Raw genomic sequence first — 24,575 nt, 5'->3', positions numbered from 1 at the left:
GTGCAAACTCTGCATAGGCACTGAAAGCTCTAATGATGCCCTCTTCCTCATCAAATGGGGATAGGTGTGGCCCTGAAAGAGATTACCTGTAATGGTCTTGCTTGTAAGCCACTTTTTTTTCCCCCCAGAGGAAAAGTTGAACCCACTGAATAAAATGGGGATGAAACTTGTGTTAAGGAAGATAGGGAGTTCCAACCTGAGCTTGTCCTCAAAGCATAGTACTGAAATAGACTCTTAATTTTTTTTAAAGATTTTGGCCCACAAGTCTGTGCCACCCAATTGATTTACACCCCTGGTACGTTTTGAAGGGTGGGAGAAAACCCTTGCAGACACGGGGAGAACGTGCAAACTCCTTACAGACAGCTTGGGATTCGAATCCCCATCGCTGGCGCTGTAAAGTATTGCCCTAACCTCAACACCAACCCTATCTTGTCATTTATCAGGCAGTGCTTGTGGGAATCCTGCTAGTGTTTAAATTGAACAGTATTTCTCCACCTTTTTATCGAGGTGAGCAGTTTCAACCTTTAGAGTCAAGCATAAGCCATGAACAGCAAGGCACTATGGAAGTTGAGTATAGGCGTTTTTTGTGTTCCCGGGGCTGGGCAGGCTGAGTGACTCTTTCTCCCCCTTATAATCACGCACATTCAGTGGGTCACCAGCCCGATGTAGGTTTGTAGCAGTGCAGGGATCTGGCAATGTGTGGCTCTCCTGCTTCTCTCTCCATGTGTGTTGGTTTCATTCTCTGCTTGGGAGCCCTTTCATCAAATTGGTCAGTAGCTCAACACAAATGCATAATGTGGACCTGGAATTATTTAATTCCTTGACTTTCTTTCTCCAAACCATATTGGTTAGTTCTTTCTATTGCCCATGTCTTTACAGTTACTAAACAGAAGTGTTAAAATGTGTTTGAATGACCTTGAGTCTGATTTTGTGCAAGAGCAGAACTGATGTCCTCCAGGTTAGATTGATGGTGGACTTGAGACTTCGGTCGGCAAATCATCATGGGCCGAATGGCCTGCCCTGTGCTGTTACGTTCTATTCAGACAGTAACTCTGACCAGACATGAGATCGCACACACGTCTAAGATGATTTCTGAGATGATCCACTCCACCAGAGACTCTTCTGTCTGATACCTTGCTGATAGATTTGGTATTCAAATACAGGTACAGGTGCTCTACACAATTTAAATTTGAGCAAATTGTACAATTTTTTCTTGAGATATAAAAACTGCCATCAGAATATTTGCATTAGTACCTAATCCACTGTGCAGTAACTTGCAATGTTTAACATTTCATTAGTGAATTTTCCACAGATTCACATCAAAGTAGAGGGCACCAGTTACAGATGACACTTTCCTTGTTCTAATATATCCTAATTTCTAAGCATCAGCTTCCAAAGTGTGAGCTGCAAAATCCCAGATTTCTAGCTCTTTAATCCAATAAATCAAACTCTGTGGCTGTTTCTTTAAGTATTTTAAATTCATTGATGGAACAGATAGCTTCACAATAAGACTTTCATAATGGTGAATAACAAAGTATTTACTGTAAAGATAGTCCTTTAGACTCTAATTACTCAAAAGTTGTCATCACAAAAGGGATAACTAAAGACTGCTCTAAAACACAAAGATGTATCAAGATATAAATTTAAAGAAAAATTTCTCGTGCTCACACTTCCTTCACATCTCGTAGAATGAGAGCAAGCCATTAGCCTGGGCGGATATTACGACATATTACATCATAGTCACTATGGTAGCACTACAAACAATAGTCCTTAAAGAGACAGGCACAAAATTAACTAAGAATCAAAAACTAGGTTTTAACCTTTACACCAGTTGCTGGAGCTTGTGGAGTATTTGGGGGGTAGGGGTCTTAGGTGCTGCCTAGAGGACAATAAAAATACCATGGTCAAGTGGGAGGAGGAGATTGAGGTGCTTGTGGGCTGGGAATGTTTGGCAAGGGTCATGGTTGAATTGAGCTTCTGTGCTTGGTTTCAGGAGAGATAGTTGTACAAGTTTTGGGAAGGAACTCAGTGTCTTGAAGGATAGTTTGGACATTTGTGCTGGGGAAGCTGGTTCTATGCAAGGAAGGGTTTGGACACAAAGCCAAGTAGAATGTCTTGCCTGAATGTGAATCCCTTCCTGCACAGCATTAACAATGCACACTCACTTTTGGAGAAACACAATTTGGTTTTTCTGCAGATCATTCTAAAAGCAGTGTGGCAGGTGAAATGATGTTGTTAGAGCATTGCTGATCACATGATCGTTGTACAATCAGAAGTACCTGGTTGAATATTCCCTGTTGCTTTAACAGGTTGCCACTTTGCTACTCATTTCATTGCCTTCAGGTAAACTGACAGGATCGAGGTGAAAAGGTTTGGCCCATTAACAATGTGACCTTTCTTCTGTTGCAGTACGTTGACCATGCTGTCTGGGACCATCCTCCTTGTCGTCGTTTTGTCGAGTGCCTACCCTGGCCGTGGAGGCGGTTACAAGTCCTTCAGTAGATCCGACACAACGTTTGAGCACCTGACGGTTGATCCAGAGACTGGGAACGTCTACGTGGGAGCCGTGAACTTCCTCTTCCAGCTGAGCTCCGAGCTGACCAATCCAGTGGTGCAGCCGACAGGTCCTCAGAATGACAGCAAGGACTGCCTACCCCCCGTCACCCGCAGCGACTGCCCCCAGGCCCGGTTGACGGACAACCACAGCAAGCTGCTGCTAATAAATCCCTATGGCAAAGAGCTGATCACTTGTGGGAGTTTGTTTCAAGGGATTTGTGAGAAAAGGAGTTTGGGGACGATTAGTCAGATTCTGTTCCGTCCTGAACGGCCAGTCGACACTCAGTATGTGGCTGCCAATGACCCGAGCGTCACCACCGTGGGATTGGTTGGCCTGTCCAGAGGCCAGACGGCTGTGCTGTTTGTGGGACGTGGTTACACCAGCAAAGGCGCTGGTGGGATCCCCCCAATCACCACCCGCAACTTAGTGTCACTCGAGCCACCAAGCTCTGATTCCCATCCCACTTTCTCCTATGAGGATACGGCAAAGCTCGCGGTGGCTGGAAGGCTGTCGGAGTACAACCATCACTTTGTCAAATCTTTTATTTATCAGTTGTCCGTGTATTTTCTATTTTACCGCCGGGACCTCAAATCCCCCTCCAGGGAGTACAAGACCTACGTGTCACGGGTCTGCCTGGGTGACATGCATTATTACTCGTACGTGGAGGTGCCACTCGCTTGCCGGGGCACAGACAGAAATTATAATTTGCTTCAGGCCGCCTACGTTAGCCGGCCAGGGAAGGGGCTGGCACGTGGGGTTTTGGAAACCGATGGGGAGGCACTGTTTGCCACGTTTTCTCTTGGTCAGACTTCCACAGCCAAGCCAATGAAAGAGTCGGCACTCTGTGTTTACACCATGAGACAGATCGATCAGATGATCAATCAGACTAGGGACCTGTGCTACACCAATCATGGCAAGACCCAGGATGGGGATGAGGCAGCTTACATCGAGTACGAGGTCAAATCTAGCTGTAGTGGACTAACGTCAGTAAGTTCCTTTTTATTCTTGCCGCACTTCTCCATGAACTTTCAATGGGTTTTCCACTGTAAATGTTTTGCACTGTAAATGTTTTGCTACCTCCTTTTCCACTGGTATTCCAGTCAATTGGCCATCCATTGTCCCGGGATAGGAAGCCCTTTGTGCCATTTCCACTGGGCCACCCTTAACTAGGGCACTAATCGCTTTTCCACTGAACACCGCTCAACCCCGAGGGATCAGAGTGTTCCACCTTCAACCGGAAATGGGTGACTTTCTGCTGTCCCTTTTCCACTGGTTTTATCAGCACGTCGGCATCAGCAAATGCCGGGGGTATGAGTAGGGGTCGAGATGGTTAATCCCCAGCGTGAAATGATGCTGGTGTTTGGACACTGTTCTTTTTCCACTGGACCTTGTCCCAGTTAATTCCTGGGACAGGGTGCCTGGAAAAGGGGCTACTGATACCCTGGTAGTTACCTAAAACTTGATCATGACCATGACCACAAGAGGGAGTCAGTACTATCCTTTCTGAAATGTAGAATAATTGAACTATGTATGTTTTCAAGGAAAAAAATATCTCTTGACTTTTCATGAAAATCCAGAAAGCTTGTCCAATCCATTGGAATTGCCCTCATACCTTCAGGTAATCAGTAGACCCACAGATCTATCAAATATCTAACCTCTGTATCAACTGTTGTCACCAAGCAAGAACCCTGGGAACGTTTGATCAAATCTGTACTCCAGTGAAGAAAGTACTTGTATTGACACAACAGCTTGCATGATCTCAAGGAGCAGCCATTGTGTTAGTTGAGAAGCAGCAGTGCTTCTGGTGAACAGCCACCTTTTCCAAAGAATGTGGTTACCTGCATATTCAGTGTTGGTTGTTGGCACATTTGAATAGTACGTGGAGCTGGAGGTGTAATTGTAACTGTTTCGATATTTATCTCATCATTGGATAGTAAATTTCAGTTTCCTCTTTCCCTCATGGACCAGGAACATTTTGCATTTATTCCTGCTTGCAAGCCATTGCAGCTTCAACCAAATCCTGCCTCTGCAAATCTAACTTAAGTGTAGTATCAGACTCTCCATGTTTGAAAATCTCTCTGTCTGTGGATGTTCAGTTCTGTGCAGGCTTGAAGCCTGTATGTGCACTTAGCATTGTCACCAATCAGGGAGCTGGTCCAGATGATGTCATGCTTAGTATTGGACTGAATGTGGGCAATTTAATGTCTTTTCTTCTCGACATACAGCACAGTAGCAGGCCGTCCAGCCCATGCTGCCCAATGGGCCCAGAAATCCCCTACATTTTCAATGGTGGGAGGAAACTGGAGCACCCGAAGGAAACCCACGCAGGCCCATGGAGAACGCCGGATTCTAACCTGTGTCGCTGGGGTTGAAACAGTGTCACACTAACCGTGCTCGGCACCTAGTTCCTGCTGGCTCCAATAACTTTATTTGGATCAGAGCCATTGCAACAATTAGAGTAGGTAACGCCTACAAAAATGCACCCCTCTGTCCATGCCTCCTGGTCCAGCTTGAGATCTGTGGAGTTGGGACGAGGCTGAATCAAGGCATTCCCAATTTCTGGAGGGGAGAGGGGGAGAATGGACAGGGGCACAGAATGGTGCTGGTTCATCATGGAGAAAGAAAAGGTTAAGTCTGGATCAGGGTAACTTGTTTGAGTCAGTGAGTAGAATGTGAGAATCAGGCCTTGTTATATAGTCAGGATAATTAGAACTATTTTGTAACCGCATAAGAATACACCCTTTTCACTGTAGTAACTGTAGTGCACCACCGTGGGGCGCATATATATATGTATATGAGTGCGTGTGAGCAGTTTACTGAGATGGTGGAAGGCATCAGTAAGTAAAGTCTTGTGTAATTTGAATCTTGCATTTCTAAGTTATTTAAGAAGCCTCCCAAGTAACACAGAGACATAACAGGCATTACTACAAATTGGGCCAGTTTCTTGCAAATCAAACCAAACTGCTACTTCGTGGTACAGTTTCATTTTTGTGGCCTCTTGCCTGATTCTGACCTTCTGGCATGTTGTTATGTATGGTTTCTCTGATAAGTTGGTCAATGGAAGGCAAGGTCTTTTTACAATGATTTACCATGCATTGTGGAGGAAGGGGAATTCATCACTTTCCCTCTTTAAACTGGGGCATTCAAATCTTGATTAAAGAATCAGCGTTTTGGCAGCCAAAGGGTTTGATGGAGCATTCCCACGGTGTCAATATCAGACGAATGTTCTAAGTGAAAGGAGAGGCACCAGAATAAGAGAAGAGCAAGGCAGCTTTAAAGTGGCAATGCTGTGGTCTCCATTGTAAACTTGGGTAATAATCTGCCAATGAGATCCTCGGTGTTCCTCTGCGTAAAGAGGCAAGCGCTGCCGAGCATAAATTGCTTCCTCGGTTTGTAAAGCAAAATGCACCAAAAGCACAGCTTCTTAAATTGCTTCCCTGAAATGCGAGGCAAATGACTAAAGCCAGGGTAAGCAAGTATAAAATGTGTTAAAGGGGGAAAAGAAACAGACTTGGAATTGGATCAGAGGAACAGATGGAAGAACACAGCAGCATGGTTTGTTTTAGATAAAAGGAAAAATGGTGGCATAAAGAGGCTTCAGATTAGTTATTTCAAAATAGTGCCCAGATGTTTGTTTGACCTTTCATTTAAATGCAAGTTAAGTCCCTATCCTGTGTAGCTAGTTTGTTTGTGCCAACCATCTCAATCAGGTGAAAGTATCTCTGGGCCTGACTGCCTCTTGCAATTGCTAATTGTGTTTACTCCTGATTGGGAACAAGCAGAACTAATAAAATCAGCAAATGCTGAACTACGGTAACAGTTGATATGTTTAATGCATGTGAAATAGTGCCAATTATCTGTGGCAGCGATAAACGATTGGAACTATTTTCCTGTTGTGGGCAGTGTACAGAGGTGAAGGGCAAGCCCTGTCTGGTATTATTTAAAGAGATGGTTCGAAACAATTTATGACTGGAACCCTTTCTAGACTAGCTGACAGGGAGGGAATGGAATGAGAAATGATTTATGACTGTAAACTCAATATATATCCAGAATAGATTGCAGTAACAATGGAATGGGCTTGTTCTCTTTCAAAGTCATCTTGCTCAAAATAATGTGTTGATTGGGCAGGAGGACATTTTTTAAAGCTTTCCATTTTAGTTATTGGTTTGCCCAATCTAAACAGTAGTATCTCCTCTTTCCCCACCCCCCACCCCCCCCCCCCCCCTTCCAGGACACTCTGAATGCCTACCCCTGTGGATATGACCACACGCCCAGCCCAATGGCCAGTCGAAATCCTATCGATGCATCCCTGGTGCTGAAGGTGGCACAGGCTCGGCTGGTCGCTGTTGCAGTGACCGTAGAAATGGAGCATACCATCGTGTTTGTGGGGGATGACGAAGGTTACTTGCACAAGGTGAGACAAAGCACAGTTTGGGGCTGTGATCTGGGGAACATCAGGCCCTTCATCTGACCTAACTATTCCAAGGAAGCCACACAGCCAGATTACACTGGACGACAATTTTTTCAAAAGGTTTGCTTCCTGAAAACAATTTGGAGATTATGGTGGGCAACTTCAAGCTGAACACAAAGATAATTTCAGATTTTCTGTATCACGTAGGAAGTTGGAGAAACATTAAATTGATTTTTATTGAATTTAACACATTTAATTGCATAATGATGTTGGCATATTGTGTTCGTTCAACTGACCTAAAAATGTTTTGCCGCTGATTTTTGTTTGTACTCAGCATCTGATGCCTCTCCCATCAGTGTCCAACAATAGTCAGCCAGCACTGATGGATTCCAATTGGCCTGATACCGCTTTTCCACGGTCGCAATGTCCTGGTGAAACCTTTCATCACGTTCGCCACTGACTGCACCAAGATTAGCAGGGAAGACGTCCAAGTGAGAATGCAGAACATGAATTTTCAGTGACGCGTTGCATTTCATGGTTTTGTATGCTTGAAGTAGACTTAAAATATGACAGGAAATCAGAAAAATAGGTTAAATCTAAAAAAGGTTCATGATAGGAAACTTTTCATGATCAGCAGCCCAAAATCCATAAAATACAAAATCTTCATTGTCCAGTGTTATCAAACTTCCTCTTCTCTGCCCTTTCAGAGGACTGCTGCATCAATAGTTGGCTTACAGAAGTTTAGCAGCCAGGCAAGAAGGCTTGAAGGGCTGAGTGGCCTTCTATTCCTATGTTTGACATTTTATTAAACAGCTGAATCCAGAATATCAATTGCTGCTGGGAATGCCGTTACCTTTGCTTCATACCATATGGATGCGATTGTCCCTTCAGCGGAAGAAAGTTGACCTTTGATCATGAGCAATGAGCTTATCACAGAAGCGTGAAAGGTCACATGACAGCCAGAAAATCCCATTAGACTTTTCGTATCCATAGCCCTTTAAATGTGCTGAGGATGTCAAATACTGTCACCCTTTCTGGCAGACCGTTCCTCGATGTCACAACTTAGTGAGGGGGATAAAAGTCCACTCTAATCCAGAATCCAAGATGCTCAAATTTAAGAGAACTAGATTCTTGTCTTTCAAAGTTGGGAGGCAGCAGCGTAGAATTTAAGACCCTGCTTTACATCAGTGTACACAGTCTTTTAAAAAACAATCTGTTGAATAGGTGACTCCTCTACTCCTTTGGTTAGTAAAAGTTGGTTTCAACAGACCTTAATTCTTCCTTGAGGAGCGAGGTAGGCTGTAGGCCCTGTGATTGTCGCACATACACAAAAGTGTCGGAAAAACTCAGCAGGTCCCGCAGCGACCATAGGAAGAAAAGATGTACAAATGACATTTTGGATCCGAGCCTTTAGTCACGAAAACCTTGACGAAGCCCGAAACACTGGTTATATACCTTTTGTTTCCCATGGACGCTTTTCCATCATGTGTGTTGATCACATTATTGGACTAATTGTTCAAGAAATTCAAAAACATCTCTGCCAATGCATTGAGATCCTGATATGAGACCAGCCGAGTTTAATGCTCATCACCAGAGAACTAGACAGGAGAGTTGGCATAAGTGATACAGCTGACGTCCTTTAGGGAAGGTAACTGACTTGTTCTGTCTGAGGTAACTCCGGAGTCTCGGTAACGTGGATGATTCTGAACTCCCCTCAAGCACTTGGGCGAAACTGCTGCTCTTTTTTAAATTTAAATTTCGACATCCAGCACTGTAACAGGCCCTTTCACCCCATGAGCCCCTGCTGCTCAGTAACACCCAATTAATCTACAACCCACCCCCCCATATGTTGTGAGCGGTGAGAGGAAACCGGATCACCCAGAGAAAACCCACGCGGACACGGGGAGAACTTACAGACAGCGCCGGATTCAAACCAGTTGCTGGTACTATAGCAGTATTACGCTAACCACTACGTTAACTGTGCCACCTTTTCCAGGGTCTTGTGAATTAATGAAATCCATGGCGCCGTTGGATCCACAAGGTCTGGTTTTAACCTTGATAAAGGGCTCAAGCCTGAAATGTTGGTTATGTATTTTTATCTTTGCTATATAAAGGACACTGTTGACCTGCTGAGTTTCTCCAGCATTGTGTTTTTGCTGGTTCTAACAATCTTTGCAGAAAGAAACGTCGGTCTCGGTTCCTGACACCATTCATTGTCTGTTGACTGCTGCTAGACACCAGCTGGCAATGGTGCTGGTTTCTTACAAAGCCCCTTTGATCAAGCTCACAGCAGAGGTCCACATGAGGGTAATAGCAGTCCAGGACCAAGACCACTGGTACTCGTGAGCTGCTCTAAAAGGAAGTGAAGAGGAACAGTGGGGAAAACAACTGGAACAAATGTCCAATCCTGGGGAAAGGCATACTTGTGTGACTGCACTTCGTTTTGCATTTGAAAAAAATACAATTCCCCTTCATTCTCTCCGCTTTCCTGTGCTGACTGAGACGTCCTGCACATCAGCGTTTCATCCAGTTGCGTGATCACCACAGCAAGTTGGGTGGGAAGACGAAGAGAAAACTGCCATGTAAAAGTGTAGTTTGTGTGGCTGGGTATTACTGATGTAAGCCAAACGAAGTAGCAGAGGAAATATTTAGCTGACAGATATTTAGAACAGCCATTCTCAACAGCACCACAGTACATTGAAATAAAAGCCTTGTTTTCTTTTCATGTCACGTAGCCTTGTGTAATCTGAAGAAAGCAAAACTTGACTACTTCACAGGAAAGAAACTTTGAACAGAGTCCTAGGTCCTTAAGTACCGTTGTTTGCACTAACAAGTGATCATTCTGCCACGCCCACAGGAAAAAGGAATCTCAGGGTTGTATGTGATGTCATGTATGTTCTCTGACAGTAAATCTGAGGGAGGGGGGAGCCATAACAAAAAAAAAGTTGAGAATGGCTGATTTGGAGTATGGATGTTGGTAAGTGAAGACTCAAGGCAGGAAATCTGCCCTTGAAAGTCACCGTGTTCATTTACCCTGTACAAAAGATCTGACCGCTGATGGGCATTGAGGGTCCAGCTGTGAACAAAGGTAGAAGTACTGTTGCTTGTCTTTTGCCTAGTCACGCCTTCGTGTTTGTTCTCTTCCTCTGTCCCAGGTTTTTGTGAAGCCGTCTGGAAGCGTGGAGCAATATGCTACCCTGACGATCCAGCCCAATGCAGCAATCAGTGGTGACCTGGCGTTTGACCGTGACCAGGAGTACCTGTATGTCACAACTCCAATGAAGGTATGCCCTGCGAAGAAAAGCCCAGTGGCACTCTCGGGTGTTACTGTAGCCACGACGCTTTGATTTGCAATGAAGAGACATTGGTCAGATAAATGAGAGTTAGACGGTGCATCGAAGCGAAGGGAGGGAAATGCACTGGTGTAATTCACTGGTGTAACACTCTGTCAGGCAAGTGAAACCTGCAGTTAAAATGCTCCCAACTCCCAAAATATAATTGTCTTTTCTTTTTGAATATTTTTATTAACATTGAAATATCGCATCCAAAATTACAGAGTACATATGAAAAAAATTATAAAATTTGAAAAGATGAATTGCACTTAAATCATAACATTTCATCCACATTTTAATCAAACAGATTATATTGTATTGATATTTTATTATTAAAAAAAGGAAACTCTAAACCTTTTTCTTCCCACTCACATCCCACTTTAAGTAATCCCTGTACCATCGGTCCTCTGTGATCATTAAGGGATGCTCTAGACCCAGTTATGATTGAAATATTTTGCTTGAGAAAAATTGTCATTGGCCCATTTCCTTTGGAGTTATGAAACCGTGCACATAACGAGTCAATGAGGTACAATTAAAACAGTGGTTTTCAAACTTTTTTTTTCCACCCACATCCCACCTTAAGCAATCTCTTACTAATCACAGAGCACTGATGGCATAGGGATTACTCAAAGTGGTATCTGAGTAAAAAGAAAAAGGTTGAGAACCACTGATCTAGACCGACGACCAAGAAAGAAGCTGTTTGGCCATTAAAAAGAAAACGGAAGACTGAATTCTTATCAGAGTGACCTCATTAGTTGACAGTTCTACCTTCGCAACCAATCAAATATTATGAAAGTAATTCAAAAAGGGTCCCCACAGTGGACAAGAAGTTGGCACTTTTTTTGCATTCGACTTGGCAGTGTTCCGCAATTAAACCTTTTTGGCTTGATTTGGGTAATTTATTAGAACAAATAACTGGAGTAAAATTCCCACATGATCAAATGTTATTTTTACAGGGAGATGTTAGAGGAATTAAACCTAAATTAAAACTGGATATGGATCAAGTAAATTTTGTTCAGATTGCTTTGGCAAGAGCTAGAAATTGTATTGTTGTAACTTGGAAGTCGGATGCTGATTTGGGAATGGATAGATGGGATGCAGAAGTTCAGAGTTGTATTACACCTGAGAAAATTACTTATACTTTAAGAGATAAACATCATAACATTTTGTGAAATATGGAGCCCATATTTACAAACTGTTGGTATTGAAATTTAGATGAATCTCAAACACTCCCTTTCTCCTGTTGGTCTCTATGAGCATATGTATATAAGTTTAAAAGTATCGCTAAGTGAAGGGCTTCTGTGGTGGTTTTCTTGTCCCTCTTTTTTCCCTTTTGTTTTGAAATTTGTAGGGGGTGGGGTGGGGTGGGGATTTAGAGGAGGGTTTTCTTTAAATTTATTTTATACCACACAAATTTGGATTAAGTTTGAAATATTGTGATATGTTTGTTAAATGGTTTCATATTAAATAATTTTTTTTTAAAAAGGGTCCCTACAGTGTTTGAAAATTTACATTCAAATTGGAAATTGAGCACCTCATCTAATCCAAAATATAATTGTCCAACACTGACATACAGAAAAAATAATTTGGGCAGCGAGGAGAAATAAAGGGAAACCACAGATGTAGGGAGTGAGGCTTCCAATTGTACACCATAGGATGTTGCAGAGAGAACTGAGCATTCAGAGTATAATGCCTGTGGTGCAGCTTGGGGCAAGATTTTCTGTAGAACAGATTAGTGTTACTCTTTGATCCGACTCGTAGACAGATTTAAGTTAATGGTGCATTGCAGAGTGCATTGGGTTTAGTGTGGCTGTGGTTGGGGGAACTCTCGTTACTGGGAGAGTGATTCTGTAGCTCCCACAGTGCAGCAGAAGGTGGCTGCTTTTCTGCGGACGGTAACTGGGGGGGGGGCGGGGAAGGGAGGCTCCGTGATTTGAATGTCAAAGTACGAGTTCCTTGGTTTCTGGTTTACACAAGGAGTTGACCTCTGCTTCCTCAAACCTATTTAATGAGATCCTGCCTGATCTAATTGTGACCTCAACTCTTCGTTCCTGTCGAACTACAGTGACCTTTCAACACCATGTATCAACCTTAATGTTGGTTCTACTTGCATTCTCTTTTAAATGTATTTATTTAAATTTAAATATAAAGCCCAGTAACTGGCCATTTTGGCCCATGAGCCTTTGCCTGCCCAATTTACACCCATTTAATCTACAAGTTTCGAACGGTGGGAGGAAACCAGAGACATCCCCCCCCCCAGGAAAACCCACGCAGATACGAGGAGAACGTACAACCTCCTTACAGACAGCACGGGATTTGAACCCCAGTCCCAATCGCTAGCAGTGTAAAGGCGTGGCACCAACTGCTACGCCAACCGTGCAGCCCCAATTGATGAAGAAAGCTTCAAAGACTCACAATCCCCTCGTGAAAATAAATTGCTTCCTATATTTTTTTTAATGGGCATCCTTTTATTTTTGAACAGTGATCACTGACCCTAGATTGTCCCACAAGAGGAAACATCCTCTCAACGTCCATCCTGTCAAAGTTCCTCAGGATCTTGTATATTTCATACGGATCCCTTTTGTTTTCAAACGGCTCCAGATGCAAAGACGACCAGCTTCCTCTTGTGACAGCTTGGACCATTCCACGTATTGGTGAAGTAAACTTTGCCTGAGCTCCTTAAATAAGGTCAAACACAGATAAGGAGACACACAAGAGACTGCAGATGCTGGGATCGGAGAGAGATCTGCTGGAGGAACTGAATGGGTCAAGCAGCATCTGTAGTGGGAAAGGGAATTGGCGTTTTTTGGAGGAAAACCTTCATTGATGGTGGGTTTTGATCCGAGACTCTGGCTACTCTGTTTAACACCCCCACCACCCCTAGTGCTGTTCAACCTGTTGATCTCCTCTGGTCATGAGTCCAGATAAGATCTTGAATGAAGCCTAATCTCCCTACTGTTTAAGGAGGGAATATCTCATGTTTGGTGATTCATGCTGAAGTTGGGAATGCCAAATTATCCCTGATCGAGCTCTCTGCACAAGAGGCTGCAGGGGCTGGAGTTTGGAGGAAAAGGTGATCTGCTGGAGGAGCACTGCATCAGGGAGAGAGAAGAATTAGCAACCTCTCTAGTTGGAACCCTTCAAGTCTGACAGTGAGGAGGGGAAATAGTGAAATGAGGACAGGGTGGTTGGGGCTCGGCAGGTGCCAAGAGGGGGCTGGTCAACTAAGGAGGGATTCACCCTCATGATTTGTCTTCCTTCATCACACCCCATTTTTTTTCTCCTCCCCCCCCACCCCATCACCTCCTTTGTCAGGCTCCTGCCAATTAACTGCCTCCACCTCCCCATCAACCCGTCCTCCTTCACCCTTCCCTGGTTCACCCATCGCCAACTGACCTCTGTCTAAGCCTGTTCTCTTTGGAGTGGTTCTTGCCCTCTGCATTCTGCCTTAAAGGCTCTGACCTGGACCACGTGGACAATTTTTCGTGATCTGTTGATGATGTTTGATCTGCTGACTTTCTTTTTCTTTTGCCTTGAGGTAGTGAAAGTTTTGGCAGGAGGCTACAAGGCCAATTAACCCCTTGGTAAAGCAGAGCAGACAGTGCACAAAGATACTTCCATCCATGGAATCCAGCCTCAGTGAAGGAGAATGTGGAAAACCAGTTTAGAATCTTCTGTCTCTGATCTCCTTGTAGGTGCTGAAGCTTCCAGTTAGCGAGTGCTCGGAATACACTGACTGTCAGTCCTGCATGGTGGCGAGAGACCCATATTGTGGCTGGTGCATCCTGCAGGGCAGGTGAGTTTCAGACTAGGAGGAGATGCTTCCCTTCCTCCAGTCTTGTCATCAGCAAAATAGCACTGGGTGGAATTTGGCCGAGTTTGTAAAACTTCTGGGGTTTAGGCCTCTCTCCGACTATTGGGTGGGGAGAAACAAATATGTCTGCTTGAAATGAAGATTGGAGGCTGCCCACTCCCGCTGATTGGGATAAGTTCGTTAGAACACGGCAAGCAAGGGTACAGGAGGTGAACAAGAGACTGCAGATGCTGGGGTCGAGTGCAACACACAAACATGCTGGAGAAACTCGGCATAGGAAGTAAAGGGTAACTAACGCTTTGGGCATGGCTCCTTTGTCAGGTGTGGCCTAGGCCGGAAACATTGGTGGTTCTTTACTTGCCGTGCATGCAGCATGACCTGCTGACTTTCTCCAGCATGTTTGGGTGTTGCAGGTTGGGTGAATGAAGAAACAAAAGAAATACTCTTAATTAGAAAGTAGCCTCAACCTTTTTCTTTCCACTCTCTGCCAAATGCCCTGTATCAGTGCCAACTAATCCCACTGCCCCACTCTCACCACAGCCCTGTGTTGGTCCCCACACAGATCCCACTGCCCTGCTCCCTCCCTACAGCCCTGCTCTCTCCCCACAGTCCCATATTGGTCCCCACACAGATCCCACTGCCCCGCACTCTCCCCACAGCCCCGTGTCAATCCCCACGCTGATCCCACTGCCCCGCTCTCTCCCCCCACAGCCCTGAGTCAGGCCCCACACTGATCCGTATTTACAAATAAAAGGTTTACAGGTATACTCCAGTACCCCATGTAGCTTTGCTAAGTTTATAGTATGGTGTTTGCACAAGGTCCACATCAAAAAACACCCAATTTCACAGAATGTATCGTGGACGTTAACCGGCGCATACCCTGCATTTTAATGGGTTAAATAGATTCATGTTAACGAACAGTAAACCTGGAGCAAACACACAATAGAAATTAATTGGTAAAGTTGGATAAGGATTTTAATGAAGTTACTAACCTTTAGATGGAAGTGTCTAATCAGTAGATTCTTTACCAGTAATTATTGGGTTGGATCTCGAGGGTACTTGAAAGCCGTGTTACCAGGCTCTCCTGGTAGGGAGGGTGGTCAACAGAAAGAAGGGTGCTGCATTGCTGAGGTGGAGTGATAGGAATTAGAAGCAGTCCCTTTTGGAACTTGTTTACATTGGAGAAAGCACACTAATGGGGAATGTAATCAAAGACTTTAACATACAAAGAGGAATAATTGAAGATACTACAGTTTGTTTGAATTGGCTTGTGAAACCAGAAATTAAGGGCAAAAGTAGCATAAAAATATATGTGAACAGAGAGAATGAAATTGCTTCTGCCTCCTGCTGTGTAATAGGCATGTGGGCTAAACGTTTAACAAAGACCGTTGATGCTGTGTTAATGGTTATAATTACATTAAAATCAGAATAAAGGTTCAGAGAGAGATCATCCAATCCTTCACGAATTATGGTGCCTTGTGCAGACACAGACATGGCATGTGCTAAAAAAAAAGGAAGTTTTAATCTACGTTAAAATGATGATATAAAATACACAGGCAGAGCTGTTCCAAATCCTCAGCTTGCAGCTTCACACTCCAGGATTGCAGGAGACATCCCCACACCTTACAGTTAATTTGGGAAGAATTCATGGTGGCTTCGTCCAGGTTCGTACCAAATCGACCGGTGTTTCTGAAAGTGTCCCTACAGAGTGGAAATCAAGTGGACTGTTTTTCTGCTTACTTTTGAATGAATCAAGTCAGAGCATGATCCAGAGCAGCCATTCTCAACCGTTTTTGGCTGGGGCCCCCTGAGGGCTCTGCTCAAAGTTGATGGGCCCCCTTCCCTGTGAAACTGTCAAGTTTCTTCCGTACTTCAAAATCAGGATTTATTGTCATTAACAAGTCATGAAATTCAGTATTTTGTGGCAGCTTCATAGAGGAAACATTCATGTTACAACAATACTATAAAAATAACAATATAGTGTACAAAACATAAGGCAGTGTCTTTGGCTCATTGATCATTCAGGAATCTGATGGCAGCGGGGAAGAAGCTGTCCTTGTGCCACTAAGTGCTCGACTTCAAGCTCCCATAATTTTTCCCCGATTTTAGCAGAGTGACCTGGGTGGTAGGGGTCTTTGAGTATGGAGGCTGCTTTTTTAAGACACCGTCTAATGTCGATGTCCTCGATGGAGTGAAATCTGGTCCCTGTGATGCATCCAGTCTACACCTGTAGAAGTTTACGAGAGTCTTCGGTGACGTACCGGACCTCCACAAACACCTCACAAAGTATAGCCGCTGGCGAGCCTTTCTTGTGATTGCATCAATGTGGTGTCTCCAGGACAGATCCTCAGAGATGTTGACACCCAGGAATTTGACCCTCTCTACTACTGAGCCCTCGATGAGGGCTGGGTAATGTTCCCCTGACTCCCTCCTGAAGTCCACAATTATCTCCTTGGATTTGCTGACATTGAGCACAAGGTTGTTGTCGTTACACCATTCAACGAGCTGATCTATCTTCCTCCTGTATGTTTCCTCATTGCCATCTGTCTCTTTCCGACTACATCAAAGACAAAAAATATTTTATGATTTCAGTCCGTTTCTCCCCCCCCCCCCCATATGCTGTTATGTCCCCATTGAAAAAGGCTGGTCTTGAGTGTACTTGGGAAGTGGCTAAATGGACAAATTGTAGCATTGTGTACTTGCAGTATTCCAGGGCACACATTCAAACTTCTCGGTGAGGCATCAGGATGTATTTGGATAGCGTGCTGCCCCAGGAGATGGGGTTGAATTGGATCACGCTGAGCTAGCCCACAGCTGAGATTCCTGGATTGTTGGGACAGCAAAGGACACAGTCAGCATTCCACAATGCACTGCAAATGGCCGTGTTAAGACAGGGACTTTTGAGGTGGGAATGAATTCTTGAGATCGTCAGGCAATGAGTACCAGTAGTCTGATTAAACATTAAACCTGCCACGGGCCTTGATGATGTTACTGAAATGCTTTGTTGCAACATGCTAAATTATTTCACAAGCTTTGATGAAACTGACATTCCTTTCACTGTCCACTGAATGTTTGAGCAGCTAGCTGTTGTATTGCCAGAGGGCACAGTAGATATACTTCTCAGGCTTTAACTCAAGTATTGATTCACCCTTCCTTTCAACCTACAGATGCAGTAAGAGGTCCGAGTGCCCGAGAGATGAGGAAGGCATCCAATGGCTGTGGAGCTACAGTGAAGACCAACGCTGTCTGAGAGTACGTGCTCTGACCCCGGCGAACATCAGCAGAGAGGAGCATAAACAGGTGGGAGAGTTTGTATCGTCAAGATTGTCGCCTTCTCTTTGGCTCCTAACTGCACAATGAGGCTTTGGATCTGAGTATGTGCAGCAAGAGTGGATTCTGTACTTGAGCTCCACATGGAGCTCAGTGTCAGGGTGAACCAATGGGTTTTGACTCTTCCTCCTCTCCCACCCGCCCCCCCCCCCCACTTGCTCACTGTGTCCTTGAAGGTCTGACACTGACCGAGGTCAGGTGGTCCCCAATCGACAAATGGGTGTCCTCTAAAGTCCAATTGATTAGTGTTCAAGACCACATCTTCTTGTGAAGATGAATGGCCTACAAAACAAAAATTGCAAGTTTAGTCTAAAACAGTGTCTCTCAACCTTTTCCTTTCCACTCACATCCCACCTTAAGCAATCCCTTACCAATCACAGAGCACCAATGGCATAGGGAATACTTAAAGTGGGATGTGAGTGGAAAGACCACTGGTCTAAAAGGAAAATGCAATGTTTCGGAAGCTGAAATCAACAAGGCCATCAAGGCCCTCTTGGGCCTTGGGAAGCAGGAAAGAACTTGGCGGACAAATTAAATGGGCAATGTTGGATTAAGGAAAATCCCAAGGCATTTTGCATGTATAAAAGTTGCCTAGTTATGCTGCACATCTATAAAGCTTTGGTTTGGCCACATGGCACATTGTGTGCAGTTCTGGTTGCTACACAATAGAGAGGATGTGGAGGTTTTGCAATGGCACAGGAGAGGTTCACCTGGATTAGAGTATTGGTAGCAAGGAACGATTGGAACTGATTTGGATTGTTTTCTCTGGAGCATCAGAGCCTGATGGGTAGCCTGATAGAAGGATATTAAATAATGAGAGGCACAGATCAGGGAGACAGAAGAATCTTTTACCCAGGTTAGAAATGTCACATGCAAGAAGGGCATAGGTTTAAAGAGAGGGAGGGAAAGTTGAGAGTCTAGTGAGGCAAGTTGTTTTACATAGAGGGTGCTAGGAATATGCTGCCAGGAGAGATGGTGAAAACAGAAATGAAAGCAGTTTTTAAGAGGTCCTTGGTCAGGCAAGGAATACCATATCATCCACCTGCTTCTCCACGTTCCAAAATGTTGACTGCCTTTTGCTTCCTGTCATTGCTGTGTGAGTTTCTCCAGCACTTCTCTGCGTTGTACTACTTTCTAAACCTCCATGTTGTTTTCTCAATGATGGAAATTAATTTTCTTCCCCACTCCCCAGGTCTTTGTGAGTGTTGCAGATTTGCCCATTCTTGCCGAGGATGAGTTCTACACCTGTCTGTTTGAGGATTATTCCAGTCCTGCCACCATTACTGAGCATGGGGTCGTTTGCTGGTCACCAAAACCCCAGCATCTTCCACCCACCCAACCAGGGGCAGGTACGTATCAGGAGTTGGAAATCTTCAGGTCGCCAGCGGACCCAAAGGTTGCAACCCTGCCCTTTTCCACAGCACACTCTGCTGACAGGTTACAGAATATGATGGATTGACATTGTTGAGTGTCATAACATGCTGTGATGCAGGAGGGTGAGAATTCACAGGCACCATTTACTGCACAGGTTGGTGTTTGAGCCAAATGAGTGGAGGATCTCTGCTAGAGACACAGCTTCAGGCACAACAACGGCCACAGATATCACAGCATAATGTTACACCAGTGTTTCCAGAATTTTAAGGTTACAGAAGGATATAATTCAATTGGATCTCCATATCCATGTCAAATTTCTAGATTCCTTGTCAGATGACTCAGTCACAGGAGGAAAGATGGTCATTTTCTGGTGTCCCTTGAGACTTCCAGCCACCCCTTATGTAGTGGGGCAAATGAAGTTTCCATTAAGTGTAATCTCAGTCATTGGATATGCAGTCGAACTCTTGGAAATTGCATTGGGATTTCGACCAACTCACCTGTTTGCATGGTACTGGTTGAGATAAATTTTGGTCTGTAAAAGGAGAGATCTTACCTGCTGTGTCTCCGAGAAATGCTATTCAGTTGGGAGAGCAAATTAGGCCTTGGTTTAACATCCCACTAAACAGGTATGGCCTTGCTCACTGTATTTAAATATCAATGTAGGTGTTGAGGGCAGACCGCTCAGGAAGGGACTTAACCAGCTTCTGATTTAGACACAAGTGTCGTATAGCTGTTATCAGAGGCTGATCTTACCAGGCCAGGATTGAATTAGGTCTCTAACACCAGGGGACAAGCTCATCCTTTGTGCTGCTGTCTACCCTGGGGTGGCATTTGTTGAGTGTCATGCCCTAGTTTCGAAGGAACGCGCCCAATGTGAACCTCTGAACCTACGCTTCTGCTCCCCTCTCTAGATCATGTGACTGTTCGTTTGCAACTGATGTTCCTCAACGTCACACTGACAACAGCCAGGTTCACCTTCTATGACTGTCGTGCAGTACAGCAGATCTCCAGGAATTCTCCGTAAGTGTGTTGAATTCTCTTTAAATGGAGCAAATCAAAGCCAATTTCAATTAATGCAAAATCAAAAGAAATCACTGGTGATGCTGGGAATCTGAAGAAAAACCATAATGTGCCAGAACCAGTCAGCTAGTTGAGCAACATCTGTGGAAAAAGAAACAGGTTTAATCTAATTTTATTTTAATTTTTTAATGTAGACATACAGCACAGTAACAGGCGGTTCCACCACACGAACGTGTGCCTCCCAATTAACCTATGACCCCGGTATATTTTGGAGGGTGGGAGGAAACCCATGCAGACATGGGGAGAGTGTACAAATTCAGACAGTGACAGATTTGAAACCGGGTCATTGGTGCTGTAATAGTGTCGTGCTAACTGTTAGCGTCTCAGATTGAAGACCATTTGTTAGAAGTGGGGATGAGGATTGGTGAAGGCTTAGCAGTTTAGAGAGGCTCCGATAGCCCAGTGATTAGAGCACTGGTCTCGTAAACCAGGGGCTGCCAGTTCATTCCTCACTGGGGGCTTCATTTCTGTGAAGGGTGCCGGACAAAGTGGCGACTCCCTGCCTTCCTTATAGTCAGCAAAGTTAAAAAATTTTATGTATGTTACATTCTAAATGTAGTATCATGTGACAATAATGGAACCTTTTACTTTTAATTGGAAAGGCATTTTCTCTTCCAAACTTGCAAAGTTCTCCCAGCCCAGAAAATTAACTTTGATTTCCTTTCCACAGATACTGGATGATCTGTTGAGTGTTTTAATCGTTATGTTTTATTTGCAGTATGTGTAGATCTTCAAGCCTGCACTATTTTTTTAATAAGATCATGATTAATCTTGTGCCTTGAGTCCATTATTGTCCAAACATCTATTGAGCTTTGACTCTACATATACTGAAATCCTTGTCTTCCAAATCAGTATCTTCCAAATACGTGCAAACCTCTGCATGAAGCTATGTCTCCTCAATCCAGGCCTATATAGTCACCCCATTATAGACGACGCCTGATGCTTCTCTCCTGCAAATAATGAAAGCTTCCAGTTGGTGGTGCTCACCAATAACTGGACCACCTGGTCGGTGTTTTCAGTTATGTGGATGGGTTTGGCATTAGATCAATAAACCAAGTTTTCCCTATACAAAACAGAGGGAAGCATACCACCTGTGCATTGTGTAGAACAGTGTTATCAACCATTTTCTCTCCACTCAAATACCACTTTAAGTAATCCTTATGCCATCGGTGCTCTCCGATTAGTAGGGGATTTTTTCAGGTGGAATGAGAGTGGAAATAAAAAGGTTGAGAACTACTGGAGGAGGTAGCTTTGGAGATCAACAAAGTGGGCATTTTAAATGTAGACACACAGCACGGTAACAGTCCCTTCGGGCCCACGAGTCTGTGTCGCACGATTTACGCCCATTTAACCTACAGCTGCAGGTACATTTCGAATGGTGGGAGGAAACTGGAGCCCCCGGGGAAAACCCACGCGGACACGGGGTGAACGTACAAACTCTTTACAGACAGCCCAAGATTTGAACCCCGGTCCTGATCGCTGGCGCTGTAAAGGCGTTGCGCTAACCGCTACGCCAACCGTATCGTGATGGGCATCTTTGAAGTTATTGATAATTTACAAGCCGCCTTGGTTCACCTTTTTATTTCTATTCTCTCCAGAAGGGATTTGGCCCATCAACTTCAAGCCAGCACTCTGGGCAGTCCCCTTTCCTGACTTGTTTGCCCACCCCAATTCTCCTGCCACCTGTAGAATTGACAACATCAGAGATAAGGCTTGAACCTGGAATGTTGGAGCTATTAGACAAGGGGCTGTAAGCCTCCAGAATCCTCTACCCCGGAGAGCTGAGGGTGCTCAGGTCTTGGGTATGTTTAAGGCCAAGAACAATAGGTTAGTGTAGCAGTTAGCACAATGCCGTTACAGTGCCAGTGATCAGGAATGGGGTTCGAATCCCGCGCTGTCTGTAAGGAGTTTGTATGTTCTCCCTGTGTCTGTGTGGGTTTTCCCCGGGGGCTCCGGTTTCCTCCCAACCTCCAAAATGTACAGGGTTGGAGATCAATTGAATGTTATTAGGTGTAACGGGATTGTAGGCTGAAAGGGCCTGTTAATGTGCTCTATGTCAAAATAAATAAATGGTCACTAAGAGTTGTACAAGTTTACAGTACGAGATTCCATTCAGCCCACATTATCCATGCTAAAATGGGGACAAGAGGTGGAGTGGGGAGGGGAACAGGTGAAGTAGAGGCACTGGATCTGCCAGGTGGAGCAGGATGTGGAGGCCCTATTGTTTATTCTTAATCTGCTGTCATTTGAATTCTTGTAATTCTTTTAATCTGCTTTCAGCACCAAGCTTGGGGCTGACACTGGTCCCTGGTTTCTGATTTGATTCTGATTCTCTTACTGCTGGCTCTGTAGGTGTCGAGGATGTGTGAGCAGTCGATGGGGTTGCAATTGGTGTGTGCTTCAGCACCACTGTACCCACAACGTCACCTGTGAGGATGAAATGATCATTTTTAATGAGAATGTAAGTGCTGACTTTCTAGTGCTACAAGGCAACAACTTGTAGCAGTGAGATGAGGAGAGCTGGGTGCAAAGGCACTTGGCAGGATTTCTCTGAACGCTGAGTTAATTTGGACCTGGGTAGTCCCAGATTCTGTCCTTGGCCTCTGCTTTGTTCATCTGAACCCTGGCCAATGTCAGCCCACTTCAATAGGCTCCAGGTTTTCCCATCGTTTCCCCCGCCTCCCCCTTCACAGACGAGGAAGGAGAAAATCTTCCTGCTCTCCTGCAGACTCCGCATTGAATAAGGCCTTCTGAAAAATCCATGCAAGGGCTGGCTTAACCGCGCCTGCATTGATCGTGTATCCTTGTAGCACCTCCTGGGTGCCAGTTCACTCCTGCATTTGAGCAGGGGAACAGTGGTGGGTGCCTGGGGCAGCAAGTGAAAGGTGTAAGTTGTGGGCGGCACCCATTAAAATGGGCAGGTTGCACAGATTCAATAGAATGATGCTTGGCCCATAAGACTCTCTAAGCACTGGTTTGGAGAGATGAAGTCTGAATCCCCCTGAGGTGATCCAAGCAAGAGGTTTAACCAGTTTATTGGACGATAGGGTAGAGAGGACCCGGTTCTTCTGGTGGGGGATGCAAGGAGGCTTGAACTTGGAGACATTATTCAGGGGGTGAAGCTGGAAAGTTTTTTTTCCATTGAACAGAATCAGTTAAACATGTCTAGTAATTTTGTTTGGGGAAGATGTACGAGGTTAGAGAAAAAGGGTAGGGTTTGTAGTTGGGATGAAGAGCATTGCTAAATGAAATAAATCAGCCAGGGTCTAACTAATTGGCAGAACTATTCCTGAATCACTCTGAATTCTGTCTGGTATCTCAGTAGAGGTTTCGCCAGTGGATGGCATGCAGTCGTTCTCTCTCCAGGGTAGTGAGCGTTGGTTTGGCTGCCAGGAATGATCACATCCTGAAATGGAACAAATGGAAAGTTTTGGACCTGAATGATCTATTCTCCCTGTCTATAAATTAGAATTTGGTCTTGACTGTTTGGTCAAGGATGTGTAGGAGATGAACAGGTTATGTCCAATAGGAACCCACTGGTGTGTCAGACTGAGTTCCTGGAGCCGGGACATGCATCCATTTGCATAATTTTACCTCGAGTTTAGGGTTCCATGCGCTCCTTTTCAATTGAGTGAGCTGATTTTGGAAGGCCACACTGTGAGAGGTCATCGAAGAAACAATGAATTAGCAGTGTGGGGAAAATTGTTTCCTGCTATCTGTAGAATCTGTTATTGTTAATTGTAAATAGTCAGGCAAAGCATTGTGACAATGCCACCCTTCCTTCCAAGGCCTAGCTTATGTTCCTGCTGCTGAGAATGGAAACGATATGCTCGCTGCAAATCAATGCAGTTCTGAGAGATCAGATATATAGGCATTTGGACAGCCATGGGCTGATTAAGGACAGTCAGCATGGCTTTGTCCATGGTAGGTAATGTTTAACAAATCTTGTAATAGAGTTTTTCAAGGAGGTTACCAAGAAGGAAGAGGAAGGAAAGGGTGTGGATGTTGTCTACGTTGACTTTAGTAAAGCCTTTGACAAGGTCCCACGTGGGAGGTTAGTTCAGACTCGGTATCCTTGGAGAGGTTGTAAACTGGATTTGAAATTGACTGTGTGGGAGAAAGAAGACAGTGGTAGTGTAAAATTGCCTCTCAGACTGGAGGTCTGTGACTAGTGGTGTGCCTCAGGGATCTATGATGGGGTTGTTGTTGCTTGTTGTAAATATCATTGATCCGGATGATAATGAGTTAAATTGGATCAGCAAGTTCACTGATGACACGAAGATAGGAGGTGTAGTGGACAGCAAGGAAGAGCTTCAAAGCTTGCAGAGGGATCTGGACCAACTGGGAATGGGCCAGAAAATGGCTGATGGAGTTTAATGTAGACAAGTGTGAGGTGATGCATTTTGGAAGGGCAAACCAAGGTAGGACATACACAGTAAATGGTGGGGCACTGAGGAGTGTGGAGGAGCAGAGAGGTCTGGGAATACAGATACATTGTTTCCTGAAGGTGGTGTCGCAGGTGGACAGGGTTGTAAAGAAAGCTTTTGGCATCTTAGCCTTTATAAATCAAAGTATTGAGTATAGGAGTTGGGGTGTTATGTTGAAGTTGTTTAAGACATTGATGAGGCCAAATTTGGAATATTGTATGCAGTTCTGGTTGCCAAACTACAAGAAAGA

The 24,575-nt window shown here is 44.5% G+C and overlaps 1 protein-coding gene across 14 annotated transcripts in view; it reads left to right on the top strand.

Annotated features, from left to right (window-relative positions):
* The window catches only part of LOC138763089 (plexin-B1-like), a 300,451-nt gene that overhangs the window by 195,390 nt on the left and 80,486 nt on the right, over positions 1–24,575 (top strand). For 13 of the 14 annotated variants that reach the window (XM_069936701.1, XM_069936698.1, XM_069936695.1 and 10 more), the window contains 8 exons: positions 2,410–3,544; positions 6,789–6,971; positions 10,124–10,252; positions 13,996–14,096; positions 17,282–17,414; positions 18,637–18,793; positions 19,730–19,838; positions 22,251–22,359. In XM_069936701.1, the coding sequence (XP_069792802.1) occupies positions 2,420–3,544; positions 6,789–6,971; positions 10,124–10,252; positions 13,996–14,096; positions 17,282–17,414; positions 18,637–18,793; positions 19,730–19,838; positions 22,251–22,359 (2,046 nt within the window). In that variant the 5' untranslated portion in view covers positions 2,410–2,419. Of the gene's footprint in view, positions 1–942; positions 1,164–2,409; positions 3,545–6,788; positions 6,972–10,123; positions 10,253–13,995; positions 14,097–17,281; positions 17,415–18,636; positions 18,794–19,729; positions 19,839–22,250; positions 22,360–24,575 lie in introns of all 14 variants that reach the window. The other variant, XM_069936697.1, reaches the window with a different exon arrangement.

The sequence above is a fragment of the Narcine bancroftii genome, chromosome 5 (genome assembly GCF_036971445.1).
Source record: "Narcine bancroftii isolate sNarBan1 chromosome 5, sNarBan1.hap1, whole genome shotgun sequence".
Lineage (NCBI taxonomy): Eukaryota > Metazoa > Chordata > Chondrichthyes > Torpediniformes > Narcinidae > Narcine > Narcine bancroftii.
Note: the sequence above shows the minus strand (reverse complement) of the source record. Positions and strands in the feature narration are given on the sequence as shown.